At 35.3% G+C, this 20,850-nt stretch overlaps 2 protein-coding genes across 2 annotated transcripts; both read left to right on the top strand.

Moving 5' to 3' along the window:
• The first annotated feature begins 5,382 nt into the window (after nucleotides 1–5,382).
• Nucleotides 5,383–10,920, top strand: LOC120775841 (synaptic vesicle glycoprotein 2A-like). Its single transcript, XM_040106210.1, has 8 exons — nucleotides 5,383–5,815; nucleotides 8,145–8,234; nucleotides 8,326–8,650; nucleotides 9,109–9,466; nucleotides 9,557–9,883; nucleotides 9,951–10,080; nucleotides 10,140–10,296; nucleotides 10,354–10,920. Exons 1-8 carry the CDS (start codon nucleotides 5,812–5,814, stop codon nucleotides 10,547–10,549), a joined length of 1,587 nt encoding a protein of 528 aa, XP_039962144.1. The 5' UTR covers nucleotides 5,383–5,811; the 3' UTR covers nucleotides 10,550–10,920.
• A 1,767-nt stretch (nucleotides 10,921–12,687) lies between these two features.
• On the top strand, nucleotides 12,688–17,303 carry LOC120776130 (synaptic vesicle glycoprotein 2A-like). Its single transcript, XM_040106660.1, has 8 exons — nucleotides 12,688–12,776; nucleotides 14,541–14,630; nucleotides 14,693–15,017; nucleotides 15,737–16,094; nucleotides 16,185–16,508; nucleotides 16,566–16,695; nucleotides 16,752–16,908; nucleotides 16,967–17,303. Exons 1-8 carry the CDS (start codon nucleotides 12,773–12,775, stop codon nucleotides 17,148–17,150), a joined length of 1,572 nt encoding a protein of 523 aa, XP_039962594.1. The 5' UTR covers nucleotides 12,688–12,772; the 3' UTR covers nucleotides 17,151–17,303.
• The last annotated feature ends 3,547 nt before the right edge of the window (nucleotides 17,304–20,850 follow it).

Raw genomic sequence — 20,850 nt, 5'->3', positions numbered from 1 at the left:
TTTAATAAGATGTCTTGTAAATTTACTATCAATTTCCTCAAAAACCGTATTGTGAGAATTTTGGAGCTTCAGAATTTGCGTGGCTTCTAGTTCCTAAATTTGATATATGTACTTAATGCCGAAGATATTTTGTAAAAATTAATTTTTGTTCGAGCCACCTCATGAAACTTGTAGGTAGGTAGATACAGGGGGGCGGCAGAACATCCTTGGCCCGGGCGCCCGAAGTTGTAGCTACGCCACTGATGTATATGTATATACCCTGTTCAGGGTATAAAAATATAGAATGTGCAAAGATACGCTTCGGAAAAGTTTACCAGTACTTGAAACCAATTTACATCATCAGTGGCAATTTCCTATTAAACTATGGAAAATTAAACTAAAAATAAACGACAGCTTGAGATTGCTTTTCGAGAGTTTTTTCAAAGTCTGTTGTACTTAGTAATAAGTTAATTTGTTGCAGAAGCGATATTTGAAATTATTGCAACGTAATTTCTAAAAATGGCACCCTTAACTTGAGTACCTTACACCCTAAGTGCATATTACGTATATATGTCTACATATGTATATGTATGTGTGTATATCACACGTGCTGCGCATGCGAACATCACATGCATAATTCTATACTACTTAGTACGTACTCGAGCACCTACTCCGGATGAGCTTTAATTAGCCAACAACTGTGTACTTGATGAGTAGAATATAAAATTAAATAAAATTCTTTGTTCTCATTTAGTTACATAAAAACAAAAATTTATGTTTATACCTACATATGAAGAGCTATGTACAACTTGTACTCGTAAAGGATTAGTTGCAATAGATTCGATGATTTGTAATTTTACACAATTATACCAGTTAAATCCAGACACGATTTAATGCCATGTTAAGTGGTAAGAAAAAACGAGTGGCTTTTGAAGAGACACTTGTGGTTTAGCATTTTGCTAAATTTATTGATTTAGACGAATACGCAGTTTCTTAATTAACAGATCGACTGCAAACATATGCATATGTGGGGATGCTTGTCTGTGTAATTGCGCCGAAATAATGGAAAAGCTTAAGTAGACTTAAGCGTAATTTAAGTTAAGCATACTACGAAGTATCTGCGTCCATCGATAGACAGGCTATTCCATTAACGATAATATTAATAATAATAAGGGTTGGAGACATTAACTATTGATTATTTTCAGGCGATGATCCCTAGAAAAAAATTATCCACAAACAGGAATGAATTAGGGTTATAAACAGGATTTGCAATTGTCATGCAATTTCTCTGGGAATTCTATAGAACATTGAAAAATTTTTTACCGATAATAATTTGGCAATTTGAAATGAAATGAATATACGAAATTATGAGGTTAAAATACATTAAAAACTCGAAAATCCTTGAAAATCATAAACGTATGAAATCAACAATTTTTTTTTTATAAATTGTTGCTTCACATTTATAACACTTTCCATCTACTTCTACTGGAACTGCTTTCATTTTCTAAATAGTACAACAATCTGCTGTAAGTAGACCTTACTAATTTTGTGTTAGCATGCTTTTGATTGCTGGTTCTTTCCGAATTCACACGCTTGGAGAGTCAAATTGTTTACATTGTTTCTTTAAACCAGAATAGAAATTCGAAAAAATCGATTTTTTTTGCATATTTTTATGGTATAACCCTTCAAGAAAATGTCTCTAAGAGGATTTTTCGAAATTCAAGTTATTTTCCGAGTTACAGCTCATTTTGTGACTTCGACTCCAACTGCGCGCGACTAGTTCTCAAACTTTAAACTCGTTTTTCTCATAACTACTTTTCTAGAAACGGTGTGCTTGATATCTCAAGTTCTACTCAACCGATTCACATGAAATTTTACACAGAGCTTTCTTATACATTTTAGTATCGCACTGCGAAGAACTTTCGAAAGAGTTTTTTTATTTTTTAAAAAATTCCGAACCACAAAAGAACAGGGAAAATACTAAACTTTTTTTTCAAACCTCCACCATTTTGTAAATTTTTTTTCAAGAAAGTTTCGTAATGCGATAACTACACTTTTACTCTTCACGGATTTCGCATAAATTTTCATTTTAGGTCACGGAAAGGAATTATATCCTGCACACCAGGCCAAGCCATTGTTTCATCAGTCTCTACTTCGCCGAACTGCAGTTTTTTAAATTTAATTTTTTTCTTATATTATTTATGTTTTGTATTCTTAAAATATCAATAAAAAGCATGTAAAAAAATGGATATTCAAAATAATTTAAAATTTTTTTTTATCGCGTCAAAAAAAATACCTAAAATTCGGGCTTCTAAACCAGAATACCCCCTTAATTTACCTTCTGATTAAATTTGACCCGGAGTGATCGGGGTTTTTCCTAAATTGATACAACCGTTTTTAAGTTCGTGTGAAGTTTGATCTTTATATGTCGTTTAGGGCTGTTTTCTCAATACCATTTGTCAGTTAAGTTCTGGTTAACTTGACCAAGACTGCTTCTTTCAATAAAGAACCTTTTTTTATTCAGAGCTTAACTGACCGATGGCTGCTAACTAGACGTTAAGAAGTCGGTCCTTAGTATGTATTTAACAGCTGTTTTTTTTTTTCAAGGCGGAAAGTTTGTCTGGCGATTTTTATCTTGCAAAAAATTTAGTTGCTTCAAATTTTATGTTTCCAATGGAATCTCAGTTACGGAATCATTGAAAGAGTTCCAGAAGTCTTTTGAAGAATACGAGCATTCAGTGAAGCCGCTAAGTCAAGGAAATTTGCCTTATATGAGCTGTCCATTCACCTATGTTAACGACGATACATATCATGGAAAAAGTTAACAGCGTTGGCATGCTTGAAAATCGTCGTGCTGTCTTCAGAGAGTTAGCACAGGATCTCAAAAGATGTTGAGGAAGGATTGACTCAATTTATGAATATGACGTCGAAGAATTAGCGAAAAGTGCTCCAAATATGAGTTGAGGCAGAAAAAATCATTATTTGCTAAAGACATTGGGGGATATCCGAAACGATATGGTACTTACAAAAGTATATAAAAATTGGACAAAGCCTCGTCATTTTTGTATTGGCTCAGGAGCCTACTTTAAAGATAATTAACATATGTAAATGCTGTTTTTTTGTCTGTGGGGTTTAAAATGATCAGATGGTACAATTGTGTTGGCAGAACATTTCAAATTTTCATTTTTTAATTTTTCATTTTTTTCATTTAATTTTTTTGTTTTCTCGGTTACTGAAAACATTTTTTGGGTCTGCGGAAACACCGGCATACTTACATGCAGTTTTTGTTTTAGTAAACCTTTTAACAAACATTTAATATGATGATCGATTTTTTATTTTTTTACCGCATAAATTTGAAAACTCAGTTGAATTACTTTACGTTTTCTAACTAATTTTAAGCTTAGTAAAGTATTTGCTAATTCCATAAACTTTTTTTAATTTTATTTATTTTTTTATTTATTTTAAACACCTCCGTTTTTTTACATCAGTTGCACAAATGTGACACAATGCACCGGTTTCGTAAGAAAATTTATCTCAAATTCAGCACATTTTAAACCAATTATTTGTAAAATGCTTCAAGTCCACTGCATGTGACCAAGTGACCAAATGACCATGACTTTTGAAACAAGCCCCTACTGCCAACTGGTTTATGAAATGTTTGGCATACTGCAAATAATTTTAATTAAAACATACATATGTACATATATAGATACATACATATCCACATACATAGGTAAAATGTAAAGCCTCCATGTAGGTACAAACTTCATACTTCTAATTCACCAAAATACTCAAACTTTGTTCAGGAACAGAATTGTTGCGATTGAAAATGTCTAAGTGACTATCACTCTCTCTCTCTCACTTTTTGATATCGATGAAGTATTTGAGTACGCCGATAATATTGATATCATTGGCCTCAACAACCGCGCCGTTAGTTCTGCTTTTTCTAGACTGCATAAGGAAGCAAAGCAAATGGGCCTGGCAGTGAACGAGGGCAAGACGAAATATCTCCTGTCATCAAACAAACAGTCGTCGCACTCGCGGCTTGGCTCCCACGTCACTGTTGACAGTCAAAACTTTGAAGTCGTAGATAATTTCGTCTATATTGGAACCAGCATCACAACCAACAACAATGCCGACATCGAAATTCAACGCAAAAAAAATCTTGCCAACAGGTGCTTCTTCGGACCGAGGAGGCATTTGAGAAGTGAAGTCTCTCTCGATGAACGAAGACCAAACTCTACAAGTACCTCATCATTCTCGTCCTGCTATATGGTGCGGAGACACGGACTTTGACATCATCTGATGAGTTGGCTTTAGGAGTATTAGAGTGGAAAGTTTTGCGGAAGATTTATGGGTATTTGTGCTTTGGCAAAGGCGAGTACCGCAGACGATGGAACGATGAGCTGTACGAGATATACGGCGATATTGGCATAGTTCAGCAAATCAAGAGACAGCGACTGCGCTGGCTAGCTCAAGTTGTCCGAATATGAGGCTATTCGACGTACTACCCGCCGTGGGAAGCAGAGGAGAGGAAGGTCTTCGCTCATTTGGAAACACTAGGTGGAGAAGGACCTGGCTACACTACAAAGGTAGAAGGACTGTTTTAAATTTGGCTGTAACCGCTTAATCGGTAATAAGGAAGAAGAAGAAATATTTGAGTGATTCGAGTGGGCAGCCGTAGCCAATAAGTAAAATATTAAGGATATTTGTATACCGATACCAGTCTATTGGCCCAAACGTTTTTTGGTAATGAATGTAATGTCGTCATCGTCATCACGATTCTATCCTTGTGGTCATTTGATTTGAGATAACGTGATCATTGGGATAACATGGCGACAAAAAAGCGTGAAAAACGTGTTTAAAATTTCGTCATCCGCTCATAAGTGGCTATAACTATAAAAATAATTTGATTTTTGAAAAATAGTTGTAAGGAAACATTTGTTTTAAACTATCGATATAAAGATGGTTAATTAAAGAGAATTACCATATAATGTATTTTGAACTTCTTGAATTTGAAAACATTTTCATTTATTTCCAGCAGGGTGTGGGCAATACAGTACCCTTATCATCGTTACGAGTATTTGCATTCATCTAATCACGCATTGCGGCAACATAACAGACATATCGAACCGGCTAAGTACATACATTATATATTGGAATATTGGAATATTGTATTGTATCTTAATGGTGAAAGTATTCAAATTCAACTACATACTCCACATATACATGAGAACGTACTCAACGACAAGTGAAGATGGCTGCAAATTGAACCGTTTCAATTGTTAATACTCCCGTTTACATAACGAATTGAAGGTGGACACTTGAAGACGCGATTTGAATTGAGTAGGCTGCTTGCTCGGGTAAGTCACACTTGCAAAATCAAAATCGTTGCGAATAGTTTAGTTAGTCTGTGATAGTTATCGCTGTGATTCGGTATGCCTTGGATGTGCTGGCTCCGTAGCTCTTATTACCCGCAACACCGCTAAACTGGGTTACTCTAATCTATCGCGTGCGCGGTTTTAGTGTCTAACACTACTTGACAACAAGTGGAGTAATACTCAAGTATTAAAAATTTTGATAATATTATATGATTTGAATGTGAGAAATCTGCGCATGCGTACACCGGTTCGTTGAGTAGTCAAGTTGACAAGTATTTTATTAAAACAAATAAAATCGTTTAGCAAAGTTAGTAGATCGCCAAGTCGCGGACAATAGTCATCTAGAGACGAGTTTCAATCGTCGCGCTTATCCCATCGTTTGTGAATCGATCGTGTTTATTTACTGGTTGACCGTCAATTCCAACACCAAATTGTTTTCATTCTAAACAAAATGGGTAAGCGCAGCGCAAGTGTATAAAAAATATTGTGCAGATTTATAAAAGTGCTTAAATATATATTTTTTGACATAAAATATAATTTTTGTGATTTAATATTCGAAAAAATTGTGTTTTCAGAAAACTGAAAAAATTTCAAAAATTTGTAATATGCAGAATGTTTGTGGAAAAAAACTTGAGCGCACTTTTTTGAGGTTTTTTCTTTCAATAATTATTAGAAATGTTTATGCTCCTAATTTTTTCTAAATTTTTTGTTTTTAATAATTTAAAAAAAATAAAATTAAAAAAAAAAAATTGTGAAATCAGTCAAAAATTATTTATTTAAAATTTATATCCGCTACTCTGCAAGTGCTACAGCGTTTTAAGGACATTAGTAATCAAATAGTATGTATAACATCGCAAGGATTTTGTCTTTTTTCAATGCGTTGCTTTTGTTATATTTTTAGATATTTATAACAGCCTCTTAATTTTTTTTTTCTAAAATGCTTGTATATATTTATCCAAATTTAATTCACTTAATGAAGTTGTAAAGTGCATTTTTAATGGTTGTTTTGAAAATTCAAGTTTGGTATGAATAAATTACCAATGCATATTGTGTGTGCAAAAGGTTCAATGAGTTTAGAAATTTTTTAAGTGGATTTCAGTACAAAAATACAAATTTCTTTGGTGTTAATAGCTTCTTGATTAGCACGATAATGATATAACTAGTTAATTTCTATTTATCGAAAAGAGAATGAGCATCGCCTTGATTTCTGAGCGGCTTTGATGTGGTTTTTTGGTTTCGGCTCGTTTTTTCCCTCCACTCCGATGGTTGTTGACTTGTTTGCATGTCAAACTCATAAACCCATGTCTCATCGGCAGTTGTAATGCTCTCCAAGAATATGGGATCGGAATTTGCACGATCATGCATCATCAAAGAGACTTGTTGACGGTACTTTTTTTGAAAAAAAATCAGCTTTATCAGGACGAGTCGAGCAGGAACGCGTTTCATCTCCAAAATATCCACCAAAATCGAGCTCTCTTGCCATCTTTCTAACACTTGCCTGACGATTTTCAAACACCATTTACTTCATCTTTTTAATATTTTTATCAGTTGAAGATAAAAATGGAACGAGGCATGTTTTCAACGATCTCTCGCCAGCCTTTGAAGGCTTTGTACTACTCGTAGGCTTGTGTTTTTGATAAAACTGAATCTCCGTAAGTCTTTTCCAACATTCGCAATGATTCCGAACATGAAATTCGGTTAGAAATACAAAATTTAAGACAAATTTGTTGTTTGATATTTATATGTTGGAAATCGAGAAAAACTCCGAGGCCAAGCCAGGAGTTCTCAAGACGATCCGGTGCTCTACAAAAAATGTTTGCATATTTTTTCAGCATTTGATGAATCGGGGGACCGTACCCCTATATCCTCCCCGGCCAGGGTTTTCTCTCTACGACATTGTGACTTATAGGGAGAGTGGTCAGAAAAGGTGTAACTAAATACCTAACTATTAAAACCATAGAGGAAAAATTATACGTCATTTGAGACGAGTTCTTAAAATAAACTAAATTTAAATTAAAAACAATCATTACTTAAAAAAAATAAACACCGCTTAGCGACCCGATTTGGTGCGAAGTAATAAAGAGAACAATGGAAGAAAATGAGAATTAAATACTGTTTAGTATTTGTTTTTATTCTAAAAGGACTTTATACTGATTGCTGAAAAAAATAAAACATTTTCTAAAAAATTTGTAAAAAAAAATGCAAGCTGGGATTGTAAAATAGTACCTACATTATGTTGGGCTAAATCACCCCAAGCCAAAATATTTTTTTTAAATGGTGAACTTTTCATTGTGACACCTCTCACTTGTATTAAAATTTAATTATTTTCTGAATAAATTAAAGTTGAACAAATTAGTTGAACATGTAAAAAATATAATTTAAAATCGTAACTGGAGTATTTTGTTGCACAAATCACAATCTCTTAAAAACTATAGTGTATATAACGTCCCTTCTAAAGTTTTTGCTGGCAAAAGCAAATTAACCCTTTACTTTTGGTAAACATGAATGTGTATTTAAAAAACAACAAAAACTGCATGAATAATTTTATTCCCACAGCACTTTATTAAGCAGTTATATTTCAATACATACATACATATACGAGTATATATACATAAGTACAGGGTAAACCAAACAACATTTTGTTTTTTTTTTTTAATTTATGATAATATAACCAAGCAAATTTTATCCTGAGACTTTTAGTTTAAAATTTTATAACGTTAATATTTGAAAAAAAATCATTCATCCTTTTATTTTCTTTTTCAAATTGTCATTATTTTGAACTAGTACAAAGTATATCTACGCAAGATGCCGCCGCGGTTAACAAATTTCGGGGCCCGAATGCCTACACTTTCACCGACTGCTTGACATTAACAAGTAAGTAAATCCTTCATCTACATATATAACTGTGATCCACTATATTACTACTTCACAAGCACCTAATTTTGTCAATTTAATTTCTTTGCAGACATTGGCAAATTTAACTACTTTTTAATATTCATCTCCGGCATGGTGATGGCCACGCTTTTGCTGGAAACCTCCTCAATGGGATTTATTCTACCAATTGCACAATGTGATTTGCAATTGACGAATGTGGATAAGGGTGTTCTTAGCGCCATAAGTTTTCTAGGCATAATAACGAGTTCGCATTTGTGGGGGTTTTTGGCAGATACGAAGGGTCGTCGCAAAGTAATGAGACCCACGCTGTTGGCCACATTTACGATTACAATACTCTCAAGTTTCGCAATCAATTATTGGGTTATGGTTTTACTGCGTTTCTTTAATGGATTTTTGTAAGTACATACATATGTCTCTCATGATTACAAGTAGTGAAAAAAGTAATATTTATAAATAGTATTTACTGTACTGTATTCGCGCCAATTCGATAGTCCAACTGAAGCATAATACATATTTACTACCTCTGATAGAGTTAATGGAGGGGTTAGGGTTTCAAGGTAAAAAAAATACTTTTTTTTACTAAATTATTTCATAAATATGAATTGAGTAATTTTATTCGGACTTTTGTACATTATTGAGCACACTTTTGACAATATAGGATAATCGAATCACACTTTAAAGCTCCGACTCTTGAATACAATATTTAAATTATTTATCTCTTAATATCTTCTAAAGTGAATGAACACTTTTCTAGTATAATTTTGAAATGCTTTTTTGGCAAATTACTCTAGTTAATTCTTATCTTGCAATCATGAACAATTTTTCATTCGCGTTCCTTCCACATTTTTTACAGTTTGGCTAGCACTGCAACAATTTACGCCTATCTTGGTGAATTCCATACAGATAAAACACGCTCACGAGCTATTATGGGATCAGCATTCATATTCGCACTTGGCGCAATGATTTTACCAATGATCGCTTTTCTAGTCATTAATCGAGATTGGGTGCTGCCTTTGTCATTTCTGGGCATAGATTACAAGCCTTGGCGTCTATTTATAATCGTATGTGGCATTCCAGGATTTCTTTGTGGATTGTCGCTCTTTGTATTACCCGAAAGTCCAAAATTTCTGCTTGCCATTGGAGAGGAGAGCAAAGCAATTGAAGTATTGCAAAAAATGCACCGCTGGAATGGTGGAAAGGAAGAGCTCATTGTAAGTAATGGGAATGTGGGAGTATTTTTTTGATTTATTTCTTAAGGGAACGCTTTCAATATTTACCAATTATTTCGTTTACTGACACAGATTACACATATTTTGCCCGAGGATGACGCTGCAGTCTCCACATTGAAATTTAACAAAAACTTCGATTCGAATTCGAATTTCGCACTTGTCTTTTTGCAAACGATGTGGAACCAAACGGCGCCACTGTTCCAACGCAAGTATTTACGAATCACAATGATCATTTGCCTTATACAATTTTGGTTGCTTGTCGTCACCAATGGCCTGTATATGTGGTTCCCGCATATTATGAATAGTGTGGCCGCGTTCATGCAGGAACACCCAGGCGAGCACAAACAAATTTGTGAGATTGTCTATGACCATCAAGAAGGCTTATACAATACTGATGGAGTGAGTGGCAACACCTTGAAAAAATTTCAATTGATTTAATTGAATTTTGATTTTTTTGCATTTCTAGACCATCGCCTGCATCGACAAGCTGGAGGACTCTACATATTATTATTCTTTCATCATGGAAATATTGTATGCCAGCTCATTCGCATTCATTGGCTTTGTCATAAATCGTGTGGGGAAACTATTAATTCTTTGTAAGCATTTGTACTACAAGATTTTGAAACTAAAATTAATCCATAAAAAATTATTTCAGTTATTACCTTAATATTCTTCACAACCTGTGGCTTAGTATCGGTCTTCATAGTCGATCCAGCTGTAGCCGCCTACCTCTATGTGCTTTTTTTCTTGGTGGGCGTGGCTATATATGTGCTAAGTGCAGTTACAGTCGACTTATATCCCACACACCTGCGGTAGGTCAAAAAGTGAGCTAGCAATCGAAACGCATTCTAATTTCACATTTATTTTAGCGCCATGGCCGGTTGTATTTCGCTTATGGTGGGTCGTTTGGGCAGTGTAGTCGGCGCTAATATTGCCGGCGTCCTGATGAGTCATTACTGTGAATGGAACTTCTACATTTGCTGCGGTGCTATGTATGTCTGCGCCTTTCTCGCACTTCTGCTGCCACGTAAGAGTCCCGATGCGGCGGTCAAAAGTGAAGCGTGACCGTTGGCTTATAATTCCTTAGTTCTTAGCGTGATTTTAGTTATTTCCGTTAATGTATCTCGTAAAGAATTTAGTACAAGTTTACGTGCATAGATTTAAACGCATATATATATATATATATATATGTATGTATGTATTATTTATTTCATAGCTTAGTAACTTAAGTCAAGTAAAACGATTACCCCGTAACCATTTAACTAGAGTTTTGTAAACTCTCACAATAGTGATATTAAAAATTTATTAGAATATAAGTTAAGTGATGTATAGATTTTTAAAAATAGACTTAGGTTTTTATAAAAATATGGATTTTTTATATGCGATTATATGGTTTTCTAGGAAAGGAAATAAAAATTAAAATAAATTTGAAAATATTTGTGCCCAAAACTAATTTAGATTTGGAAAATTATATTCAAAATCGTAGCTCCAGCCATTTCTCCTTCTTCTTTATTGGCGTAGACACCGCTTATGCGGTTATAGCCGGGTTTACAACAGCGCGCCAAACGTCTGAAACCTCGTTTGGTTCGGAGAGGTCCTTCACTGACGGAGCTTTTGATATTGCTCAACGTCAGTTTACACAGACGTACTAGTTTTGCGGGGATACCAAATTCAGACACAGCAGCATAAAGGCAGCTTCTCTTCGGATTGTCAAAAGCAGCTTTGAAATCGGTGAATAGTTGGTGTGTGTCGCGGGTCTTTTCCAAGATTTGACGCCTGGTTAATATCTGGTCAGTTGTTTATTTTCCAAGCCTAAGCCACACTGATAAGGTCCAATCAGGTTGTTGACGGTGGGCTTTAATCTTTCACACAGTACGCTCGATAGAACCTTATACGGAATGTTGAGGAGGCTTATCCTATAGTAGTTAGCTCAGATTGTCGGGTCTGTCTTTTTATAGATTAGGCAGAGCCTAATTCGCCGCTTTGTTGTCAGAACATGTTAGACGGGTAATTACTATTCGAACTTCTTCATGCGCGGGTAAAGGAACGTCCGCTGAATCGCCATTTACTCTTTCAAATTTTTATTTTGACCGTGTTGTTACTACGTTATGTTACAATGGAGACCATGATCGTGCAAAATGAGAAGAATATGAATGTATTTGAAAACTGATCGAACTCAATATGAAGCGTTTTTAGGAAGCGTTTCTTCAAGCTAAGTTTTGTTCAATCGTTAATTTCTCGTGACGGTTCTGACAAAAACATGGCAACGATATTAGACGAATCTGATTTTTTTTTACTTAAATTCCAGACTTTACTTAATTTCCGGACTGACTGACAGTTTTTCACTGACTTCTGGAATTTAAGTAAAAAAAAATAGACAGAGAGGCATGGCAGACGGCGAACTCCTGCTCATAAAGTAATTCTAATAATGAGAAAAGAAACTCTTGTCTAGAGAGTAATTTAATACTGAAAAACTCTAACTGAAAATCTCGAAATATTTACAATCTCTAGAATAGATAAGATTAGATTGGATTGATAGACGAGGAATGCGCTGCGACTTTAGGTCTATTGTGCTCTCTCCTAAATCACAAAGACTCACCAAGCCCCGGCATATTGATAAAGTCCAAAATACTGTGTATACATATGTATATGTGCTAGCGAGGCGATGTTGTCCCTATTTGAAAACATGGATTCAAAGACCTACAACCTGCATCTTTAGACCGCTATGCAGTTTATTAGCAGGTGTTGTGTTCCTGTCGCAGAACCGGCAATTTATGCGAGGTTGTTGTACAATCTCTCACCGCATAATATTTCTTAACTGAAGCCTTTTTTGTGAGATAAACATATCTTCAAATTTTATGACTCTTTAAGATCATTAACAAAATTCATGAAAATCGGAGCTTTTAAAAAATGGCCCAATTTTCTACAAACAAACTGCCTATGTATAACGATTCGTTGCGAAATTGGGGTTAGCTAACTATTTTGAAACCATCGCTTTTGTAGAATCGTGACACATCTTGTTATATTTAGAGGCATCTCTATTGATAATCTCAAAAATGCTAACTGGGTGTACAAAATATATGCGAGTTAGAACTGGTTCGTTAATTAATAAAATTGTATTTAATTCAGATTCATTGCAGTTGCTTAAATATTGGCTTGATAAAATAAATATATTATATTAGGAAGTTAGTAGATATTTGACTGTGCATTCAGAATAATCAAATTAGGATTGGTCCTTTCAATTAAGGCGCTCAGTGTTGCTATAATAATTTTACTTGTTTTCATGAAATGGGTAATTAATGTGCATATATTTATGAAAATATAAACAGATGATAATCGCAATTAGAAAACATGAATATTTCTTGCCGCGAAATGTTACTATGATATTTATATTCACACATACAAATAGTGCTTAAAGTTCGAAGTAAAAAACGGCAAATTTATCAATAAAAAAAATAAACAAGTTTTGTGAAGAGAAATTTTGCATTCGTTGTTGGTGGACTATGTGATCATAAATTGTATAGTGTTTGCAAAATAACTCGAAATTTTTTTTATTAATATAAATGAATAAAATTAATGTGAAATTTGAGATATAAATAAGTTTGTTCCCGAATGGATAAATATCACTAGCTAGACAAGTTTATGCTGGAAAAGCATTTCTCAATTGAAAAAACTAGCAGAAGAGCACAAATTGAGAGCGCAAGAATCAGAGAGAACTGCTGGTTTCTGCTAAAGAACCTTTTGCTAGCAAAAAGTCAGCAACTCTTTTATGAAGAAGCAAGTCATATCGAGAAACAAACAATATTTAACGCATTTATTTTAATTATGTTCAGTTTAATAGTTTTGTGCAACTAAAAATTTAATCGGTTAATTTTCAAGTGTTAATATGCGATTATAAAGACCAACGTTCTGATATTTTATTGCCAATTTTTGCTTGTTTTACGAGCTTTTTTTTAATTTTTTCCTTTTCTTTTTGAGAGTAAATTTTCCCATTCCTCTCCTTCCTAATGGCTTGCAGCTACTAGTACTTCAAAAACAAACCTACTAATTATCCGTTATTTGAGTTAAAAGTGGTGATCTATTTCGAGGTTCCCTATTTTTTTTAAGTAAAAACACAGAAACTTCAAACTTATTGGGGAATGTTTATTATCATTCGAAAGAACATTCTTTGGCATTTATTTTTTGAAAGTTATGTTTTTCAAATGTTGTCCGCGGCTACATCTCAGACGGTCCATTCGTTGAGTCCAATTTTCGATAACTCGTTCGAGCATTGACTGGCGAATGACACGCATGATGTTTGGCTTGAAGTCATTAACCGAAGCGGGATTGTCCGCATAAACTTTAGACTTTACGTGTTCCCACAGGAAAAATTCCAACGGTGTGATATCAGACGATCTTGATGGCCAATCGACCGGCCCAAAACATGAAATTATCTGCTCACCAAAGTGTTCTCTAAATAAATCCATTGATTGATGCGATGTGTGGGAAGTGGCGCCGCCTTGTTGAAACCAAATGTCGCACCAAACCGTAACGTTTTCTGAATGAAATGGCAGCTCTTGAATCTTTTCACCGTCTTCGTGTACACTCTCAGCTACGGCTGCTATATTTTCTTCACTGCGTGCTGGTCGTGGTCTATTCGGTCGAATATTATTCAATTATGAATGCTGGATCTCAAGATAAGTGATGGTGTTGCGAATAGTAATAAATAGTTGGGCGAAGTTCGGGGAACACATTCTTTACAGAAAGTGAATATTCGCAATAAAATTGAACGATTTATGAACGTTGTTCAGGCGTAAGTCTTTCCATGATGAAATGTCAAACAATACTGAACAAAATAAATAACATGATCAACCGTTAAACTCTTAAAATTTGAATGACAACCAGCTGGTGAAATATTATTTAACATAAATATTCCTTTGAATTTGCTTAAGTTCTCTTAAATACAAAATTTAAATTAGTTAAAATTGTAACCCTACCTCTCATTACTTGTTTACTATAATTATTTCTCAATTTCTACATCCCATCCACTGCTAAAACATGAAAAAAATATAAACAGCCACAACAGTTTTCACACAAGATGCCAAAACAGTGAACCGGGTTCGAGAGCCAGGTACCTACACCTTCACTGAAGCATTGGCTCTAACAAGTAAGTAGAGAAATAGAGCATAAAATGTAAACTCTCATACACCTGGAATGTTTCGCCCGCAGATTTTGGCAAATTCAACTATGTTTTGATTTTCATCTCCGGCTTGGTGACGGGCACACTGGTGCTGGAGACCACATCAATAGGCTTTGTGCTGCCCATCGCTCAATGCGAATTGCAACTGACCAATCGCGACAAGGGTATACTCAGCGCCATCAATTTTGTGGGTATAATCGCTAGTTCACATTTGTGGGGATTTTTTGCTGATACCAAGGGACGTCGACAGGTTTTATGGTCCACTTTGCTGGCAGCTTTTGTGTCCACTGTTTTCTCCAGTTTTGCGCACAATTTTTGGACGATGGTTTTACTGCGTTTCATCAATGGATTTTTGTGAGTATCAGTATTTTCTCAGTATCGAGCAAAGATATAGCTCAAATGATTTTGTTTTTAACTGTGAATGAATGGCTTATTTATTGATATTATTATTTTTTGAGTTTCGGCTCGCAAAACTTTAAATACGTTTTCCTCGTAACGCTGTTTTAAGAGCCGATGAGGAAACTTTTTATGAAACGTTGGAACGATCAACATTTTCACACGATCTTTTTAGATATGTATATCATTTTTGATAGTAATTTTGATGTTTTAAGCCACTCTTTATGTAAACTGTTTCACAAAAAACGAGCGTTTTGGAAAGCTGCAAAAATCAAAATTTTGTTTAGTTCTTCGACAATATAAGGTTATGTTAGGCAGTTCATCTCTTGTAAAAATACAATTTTTTGGTTTTGGGATTTGAGATAATTTCTGGAAGAAAAATCTTCCTCACTGCAAACACAGGTTTTTGGCGGTGCACCTGGAGATCGGCTACAGAATCAAGGGAACACAAAATTTTTTTTAAATGAATCATCTATTATAAATGTAATTAAATTATGTAAACATTCTACTTGCAAGTAAACATAACCCCTCAAATAGTTCTTTCAAATTAGCAAAGCTCTATAGGTATGTATTTATAGAAATAGTTCCCTTGAAAACATATAACTATCAATTGTAGTAAATTTCATTAAGAATTTTTCACTTCATATATATACATATATGTATATTTAATCGATTAGTGTGTCCAGCACTGCTATCATTTACGCTTACCTCGGCGAATTCCATGCACCAAAAACACGTTTCCGCGCAATTATGTGCTCAGCAGTCATATTTTCCGTTGTTGCGATGCTTCTGCCGATGATCGCTTACTTGGTGATAAATCAAGATTGGGTTTTGCCTTTAACATTTCTACGCATAAACTATAGACCATGGCGGGTCTTTTTAATCGTATGTGGTGTTCCCGGATTACTTTGCAGTATTATAATTTATATTTTGCCCGAAAGTCCAAAGTTTTTACTGACGGTCGGTGAGGAGACCAAGGCCATACAGGTGTTGCAAAAAATGCACCGCTGGAATAATGGAAAGGAAACACTTAGAGTAAGCTAAACAATTATAATATATGTATATATGTATACTCTTTTCACGAACAAAATCCTTTTTATGATTTATACACTATCGCTCTCACAGATTACACATATTCTCCCAGATGATGACACCTCGTTCATAACACCGAAATTGAACAACTGCGATTCGAATTCGAATTTCGCACTCGTATTTTTGCAAACGATGTGGAGTCAAACTGCGCCACTATTCCAACGGAAATATTTTCAAATTACGGTAATCATTTGTAATATTCAATTTTGGGCATTAGTCGCCGCCAATGGCCTGTATATGTGGTTCCCACAAACAATCAATGGTGTGGTGGCATTCATACAGGAACACCCAGGCGAGCACAAACTAATTTGTGAAATTGTCTATGACCAGCAAGAAACGTTATACAAAACTGATGGAGTGAGTAAAATTTCCTGTAAGTTCGTTAAACCTTGAAATTCTAAACTTTACTTTTAGACGATTGAGTGTGTGAATAAGCTGGAGACCCCCACATTTTATTACTCGCTTATTATGGAAATACTTTACGCCAGCTCATTCGCATTAGTGGGTTTTATCATAAATCGTGTCGGAAAAATATTGATTCTTTGTAGGTCCTTCGTACACGATTTGCATATAAGTAGAAATAATAAAAGAATTTTACAGTTATTACCATAATATTATTCACATCCTGCGGTTTAGCTTCTGTCTTCATCGTCAATCCAGTTATTGCCGCCTACCTGTATGTGCTCTTTTTCGTGGTGGGCGTGGCAATCATTGTGCTGAATGCTATTACAGTAGATCTATATCCAACACACTTGCGGTAAGCCCATACATAGAAAGATTTACTTAAGCAAATTCCAATTTTTTCGTAAAAATAGCGCCATGGCTGCATGCATATCACTTATGGTGGGTCGTGTTGGAAGTATAGCCGGGGCCAACGTTGCTGGAGCTTTGATGGGTCAGCACTGCGAATGGAATTTCTATATCTGCTGTGGAGCTCTGTTCATTTGCGCTTTTCTTGCTTTACTGCTGCCACGTAAAAAAGTCCATGGTGAATCGTAAACAGCTTGTAAATTTTAAAAACTTTAGGCAAAGCTCTTGGTGAAATTATGGAAAGCACATCTTAACTTCAAAGCAAAGGCAAAAAACAGTTATTATTTATTTTATACAAAATGTATGAACTTCTTAAAAAATAACTAATAAATGTATATTAAAATAATAATACGACAATTATATTCAGATATACCTATGTATATACCATCTGATCAACTTTGACCCGGACTTACAAAAAATACATTTTCATGTATTCCAATAAAAATATTTTTTATAGTCTTCAAAATACGCTCGAATTTATTTCGGTTTCGACTCATTTTGTTGAAGAGTCATTTTAGACAGTTTCGACGTCATATTCATAAACCCACGTCTCGCCAACTGTAATGATGCCTATGATGAGTGTAGGGTCTGTAGCTACGCTGTTAATCATTTCTCTTGAGACCTCGATGTCATTTTTACAAAAGATTCCGGTCGTTTGGTAGAATTAAAATTCGATGGAATGATCTAACAGATTGCAAAACTGCAAAGCTCATGTGCAACTCGGTTGACGAAAATACACAAAGTTCCTACTCACTCTTGATTAAAGAGACTGTAGGAACATATGTATATGAGAAACATCAAGAACAGGACACCAGGGAGGCAATGGAGCATCTCTTGTCTCACACGTGCAAGTTAACGCTTCAAACATTTGGGGACTTACGGTACGAAACACTGGAAGATGTGTCGATTATGAGACCGGAGATCTTAATACAATTCACCATAATCGCAGGCATCCTGAAGGATAACTACTTCTCTTGAACTACGTAACAGCACTCCATCTGGCATCCCTAAGGACCAAAACTGGTCTATACGTGGCTCTCAAGCATACCATATTAACCAAACCTCACTTTGGTACGCGAGGATGGAGTCATGTGTAGAAGTTCACGCAAGTGAGGAAAGTTCTCTGATCGCCATTCACTTGGGAGTGGCCAGAAACGATTCTTTTACACATGGCTCAAGCAGCTCACTACTTCCGGTCTTTGACCAAGTATCCTCTGGGTAGCCTAAGAACATCTGTTCGAAGGCGAGCTAATGTGAGAAGGCGAAACATCCCCTACATAGGATTGTGCGCTGGGTTTGGGACCGGCCACGTAAAAAAACACCTCCAATGAAAGGAAGCAACAAGCCTCGGATGAGAGACCCCAATTTTGATGACGACCATTGCAAACTTTGGTACGCGTCGTTAGGTCTGCTTTCTCCAGAATAAATAAGGAAGCGAAGCAAATGGGTCTGGTAGTGAACGAGGACAAGACGAAATTTATCCTGTCATCAAACAAACTGGCGACTTGGCTCCCACATCACTGTTGACAACGTCTGGTGTGTTTAACGTGGGTACCTGCTGACGACAGCCTTACTCCACGGCGCTCAAAAGCACAACGGATCAATACAACGCAGAATAACTCTTGCCAACAGGTGCTCCTTTGGGCTGAGTAGGCAATTGAGACGTAAAGTCCTCTCTCGAAGAACAAAAACAAAACTCCATCACTCATTATTCCCGTCCTGCTATGTGGTGCAGAGGCATGGACGATGACAACATCTGATGAGTCGACGTTACGAATTTTTGAGAGAAATATTCTGCGGAAGATGTAAGGTCCTTTGCGCAATGGCCACGGCGAATACCGCATTCGATGAGCTGTACGAGTATTCGACGTAATACCCGCCTGGGGAAGCAGAAGAAGAGGATGACATCCATTCCGTTGGGAAGACCAGGTGGAGAAAGACCCGACTACACTTGGAATCTCCAATTGGCGCCAAACAGCGAAAAGGAAGAATGACTGGCGCGCTGTTGTTAACTCGTAAGCGGTGTCTACGCCAGTAAAGAATAAGAAGAGCTTTGGTACGTAATCTAGCTTGACACACTTCATCCACGCTTCGTCCATGAAGCAAAAATCAAATTTTTTAATAGTAAAAAGAAAGTTTACTAACTTATGGAGATCAACCTTTACACGGACATAAAAAACGAGTCCGGACATAAAAAATGCCTGTACCAATATTGGAACAAATCGATTTGATTTACACGTGCAATTTCAGTGAGCCATTCCCAGTTAAATTTGATCAGAGAGTGTCTACTAGTAGAGAATTGAACGAATTCCCACAAAAAATTAATAGAGCATAAAGACGAAAGTTCATTTTTGTTTACAAACAACAAATTTACAAAAATGAGAGCAAACATTCATGATAATTGATGAGTATGTTATACTTACATATGTACATATGTATATATTCACATTTTATCAGTACATACATATGTACATATGTATGTATGTACATACTGCTGAACATTCTGTCTGGAATTCTGTTTACACTCACACTAAAAACGAATCATGCAAGCTTAAATATTCTAATTTTAGAAATTGTAGTTAGTTGTTAGGAGGATTAGTTGTTGGTTCCGGATTGATAATCATATCGTCAAGGGGTATCAGTTTCGCACACAATTCTTTTGATAAGCTTATGTTATGAATAACAGTATAGCCAATAATCTACAATTGCTTTCGTCTAGCGCTCGGAGGATACTCCATCGATAGTATTTCAGCGTAATGTAGACGAGTTGTCGAAGACCTAACTTACAAATTTTTATACAGCAGGCAGTAACGATTGACGCTTAACAGTGATCACAATTATTAAAAATGTTATGTTCTCTGTTGTTACTTTGTCTTTCAAGTAAACAGCTGAACACGTTTCATCGTGTTTGTGCAATCTGACTACGGCTTGTCGGGAAAAGCCTTTACTTTGTTGGTGATGTAGAAATTTCATATACATACATACATATGTAAGTCGATTATTTACATACATATGTATGTATGTGCCTTCATGTGAGTATCAATTTTTGAGCGATAAATAAAGAATTATTAAAACAATCAACATTGATATAACATTTGCAGGAAAATGATCGAAGGTAAATAAACGAAGGTAGTGCTTAAACTTTCTATTTCTACTCACAATAAGCAGGTGTTACCTGGAGCGCCGTCCAAAAAACGGGTTACTTTTTACAGGTATGTTGTTTTTTCGCATTAGCTTTTTTAAGTTCCTTCGCTCAATCTTACGATTTGTGAACTAAATAAATGTTTGAGTACGCACTATAATGTATCAAATCGACACTGAGAGCGAAACTTACGAGTGTTCATTAAATACTCTAATGCACTTTGCGAAAATGATTTTCAAAGAGAGTATTATGCAGTTTGCTCACTAACAAAAAACGATGTTAAACAAATTCAGAACAAAAAAGTTTTAACTTTCACAGTTTCTATAGATTCTATAGTATAGAAATACCGGCACTAACAAACTGAACAAAGCTTTCTTCGTTAAAGTTTTGTTTTTAATTAACTTAAAGCTTTTACGTTAATATAAAGTAGAAGTGTAGAATCTGTACCAGAGAATGTTAAAAATAAAAGCAAACCGTTTTGCAGACAAGTATTTGTATATTTATAATCGCTCTATGTACTCGTAGAATGCTTAAACTACGAGTACAACAATTTAGTGCAAAGCTGCGTTATCGCTTTCTCAGTCTCATTAAGCTCAACAGCGCTCAGAGCGATCTATGGATGTTTGTTATGTTGAAAAACACTTGTAGTCAACAAGTGTCTTACGGTGGACCTGAGAAGTGAGAGATTATAAAATTTCGCTGACTACAGACATTAAAACAAATTGAATATTATCGCTGTTTGCATAT

Source organism: Bactrocera tryoni, chromosome 4, assembly GCF_016617805.1.
Source record: "Bactrocera tryoni isolate S06 chromosome 4, CSIRO_BtryS06_freeze2, whole genome shotgun sequence".
Classification (NCBI taxonomy): Eukaryota; Metazoa; Arthropoda; class Insecta; order Diptera; family Tephritidae; genus Bactrocera; species Bactrocera tryoni.
Note: the sequence above shows the minus strand (reverse complement) of the source record. Positions and strands in the feature narration are given on the sequence as shown.

Coding starts and splice junctions, on each gene's coding strand:
- LOC120775841 (XM_040106210.1), top strand. Junction 9,467..9,556: donor GTGGAAAGGAAGAGCTCATT/GTAAGTAATGGG, acceptor TTACTGACACAG/ATTACACATATTTTGCCCGA. Junction 10,297..10,353: donor TTATATCCCACACACCTGCG/GTAGGTCAAAAA, acceptor CATTTATTTTAG/CGCCATGGCCGGTTGTATTT.
- LOC120776130 (XM_040106660.1), top strand. Junction 15,018..15,736: donor CGTTTCATCAATGGATTTTT/GTGAGTATCAGT, acceptor TTAATCGATTAG/TGTGTCCAGCACTGCTATCA. Junction 16,509..16,565: donor CGTTATACAAAACTGATGGA/GTGAGTAAAATT, acceptor CTTTACTTTTAG/ACGATTGAGTGTGTGAATAA.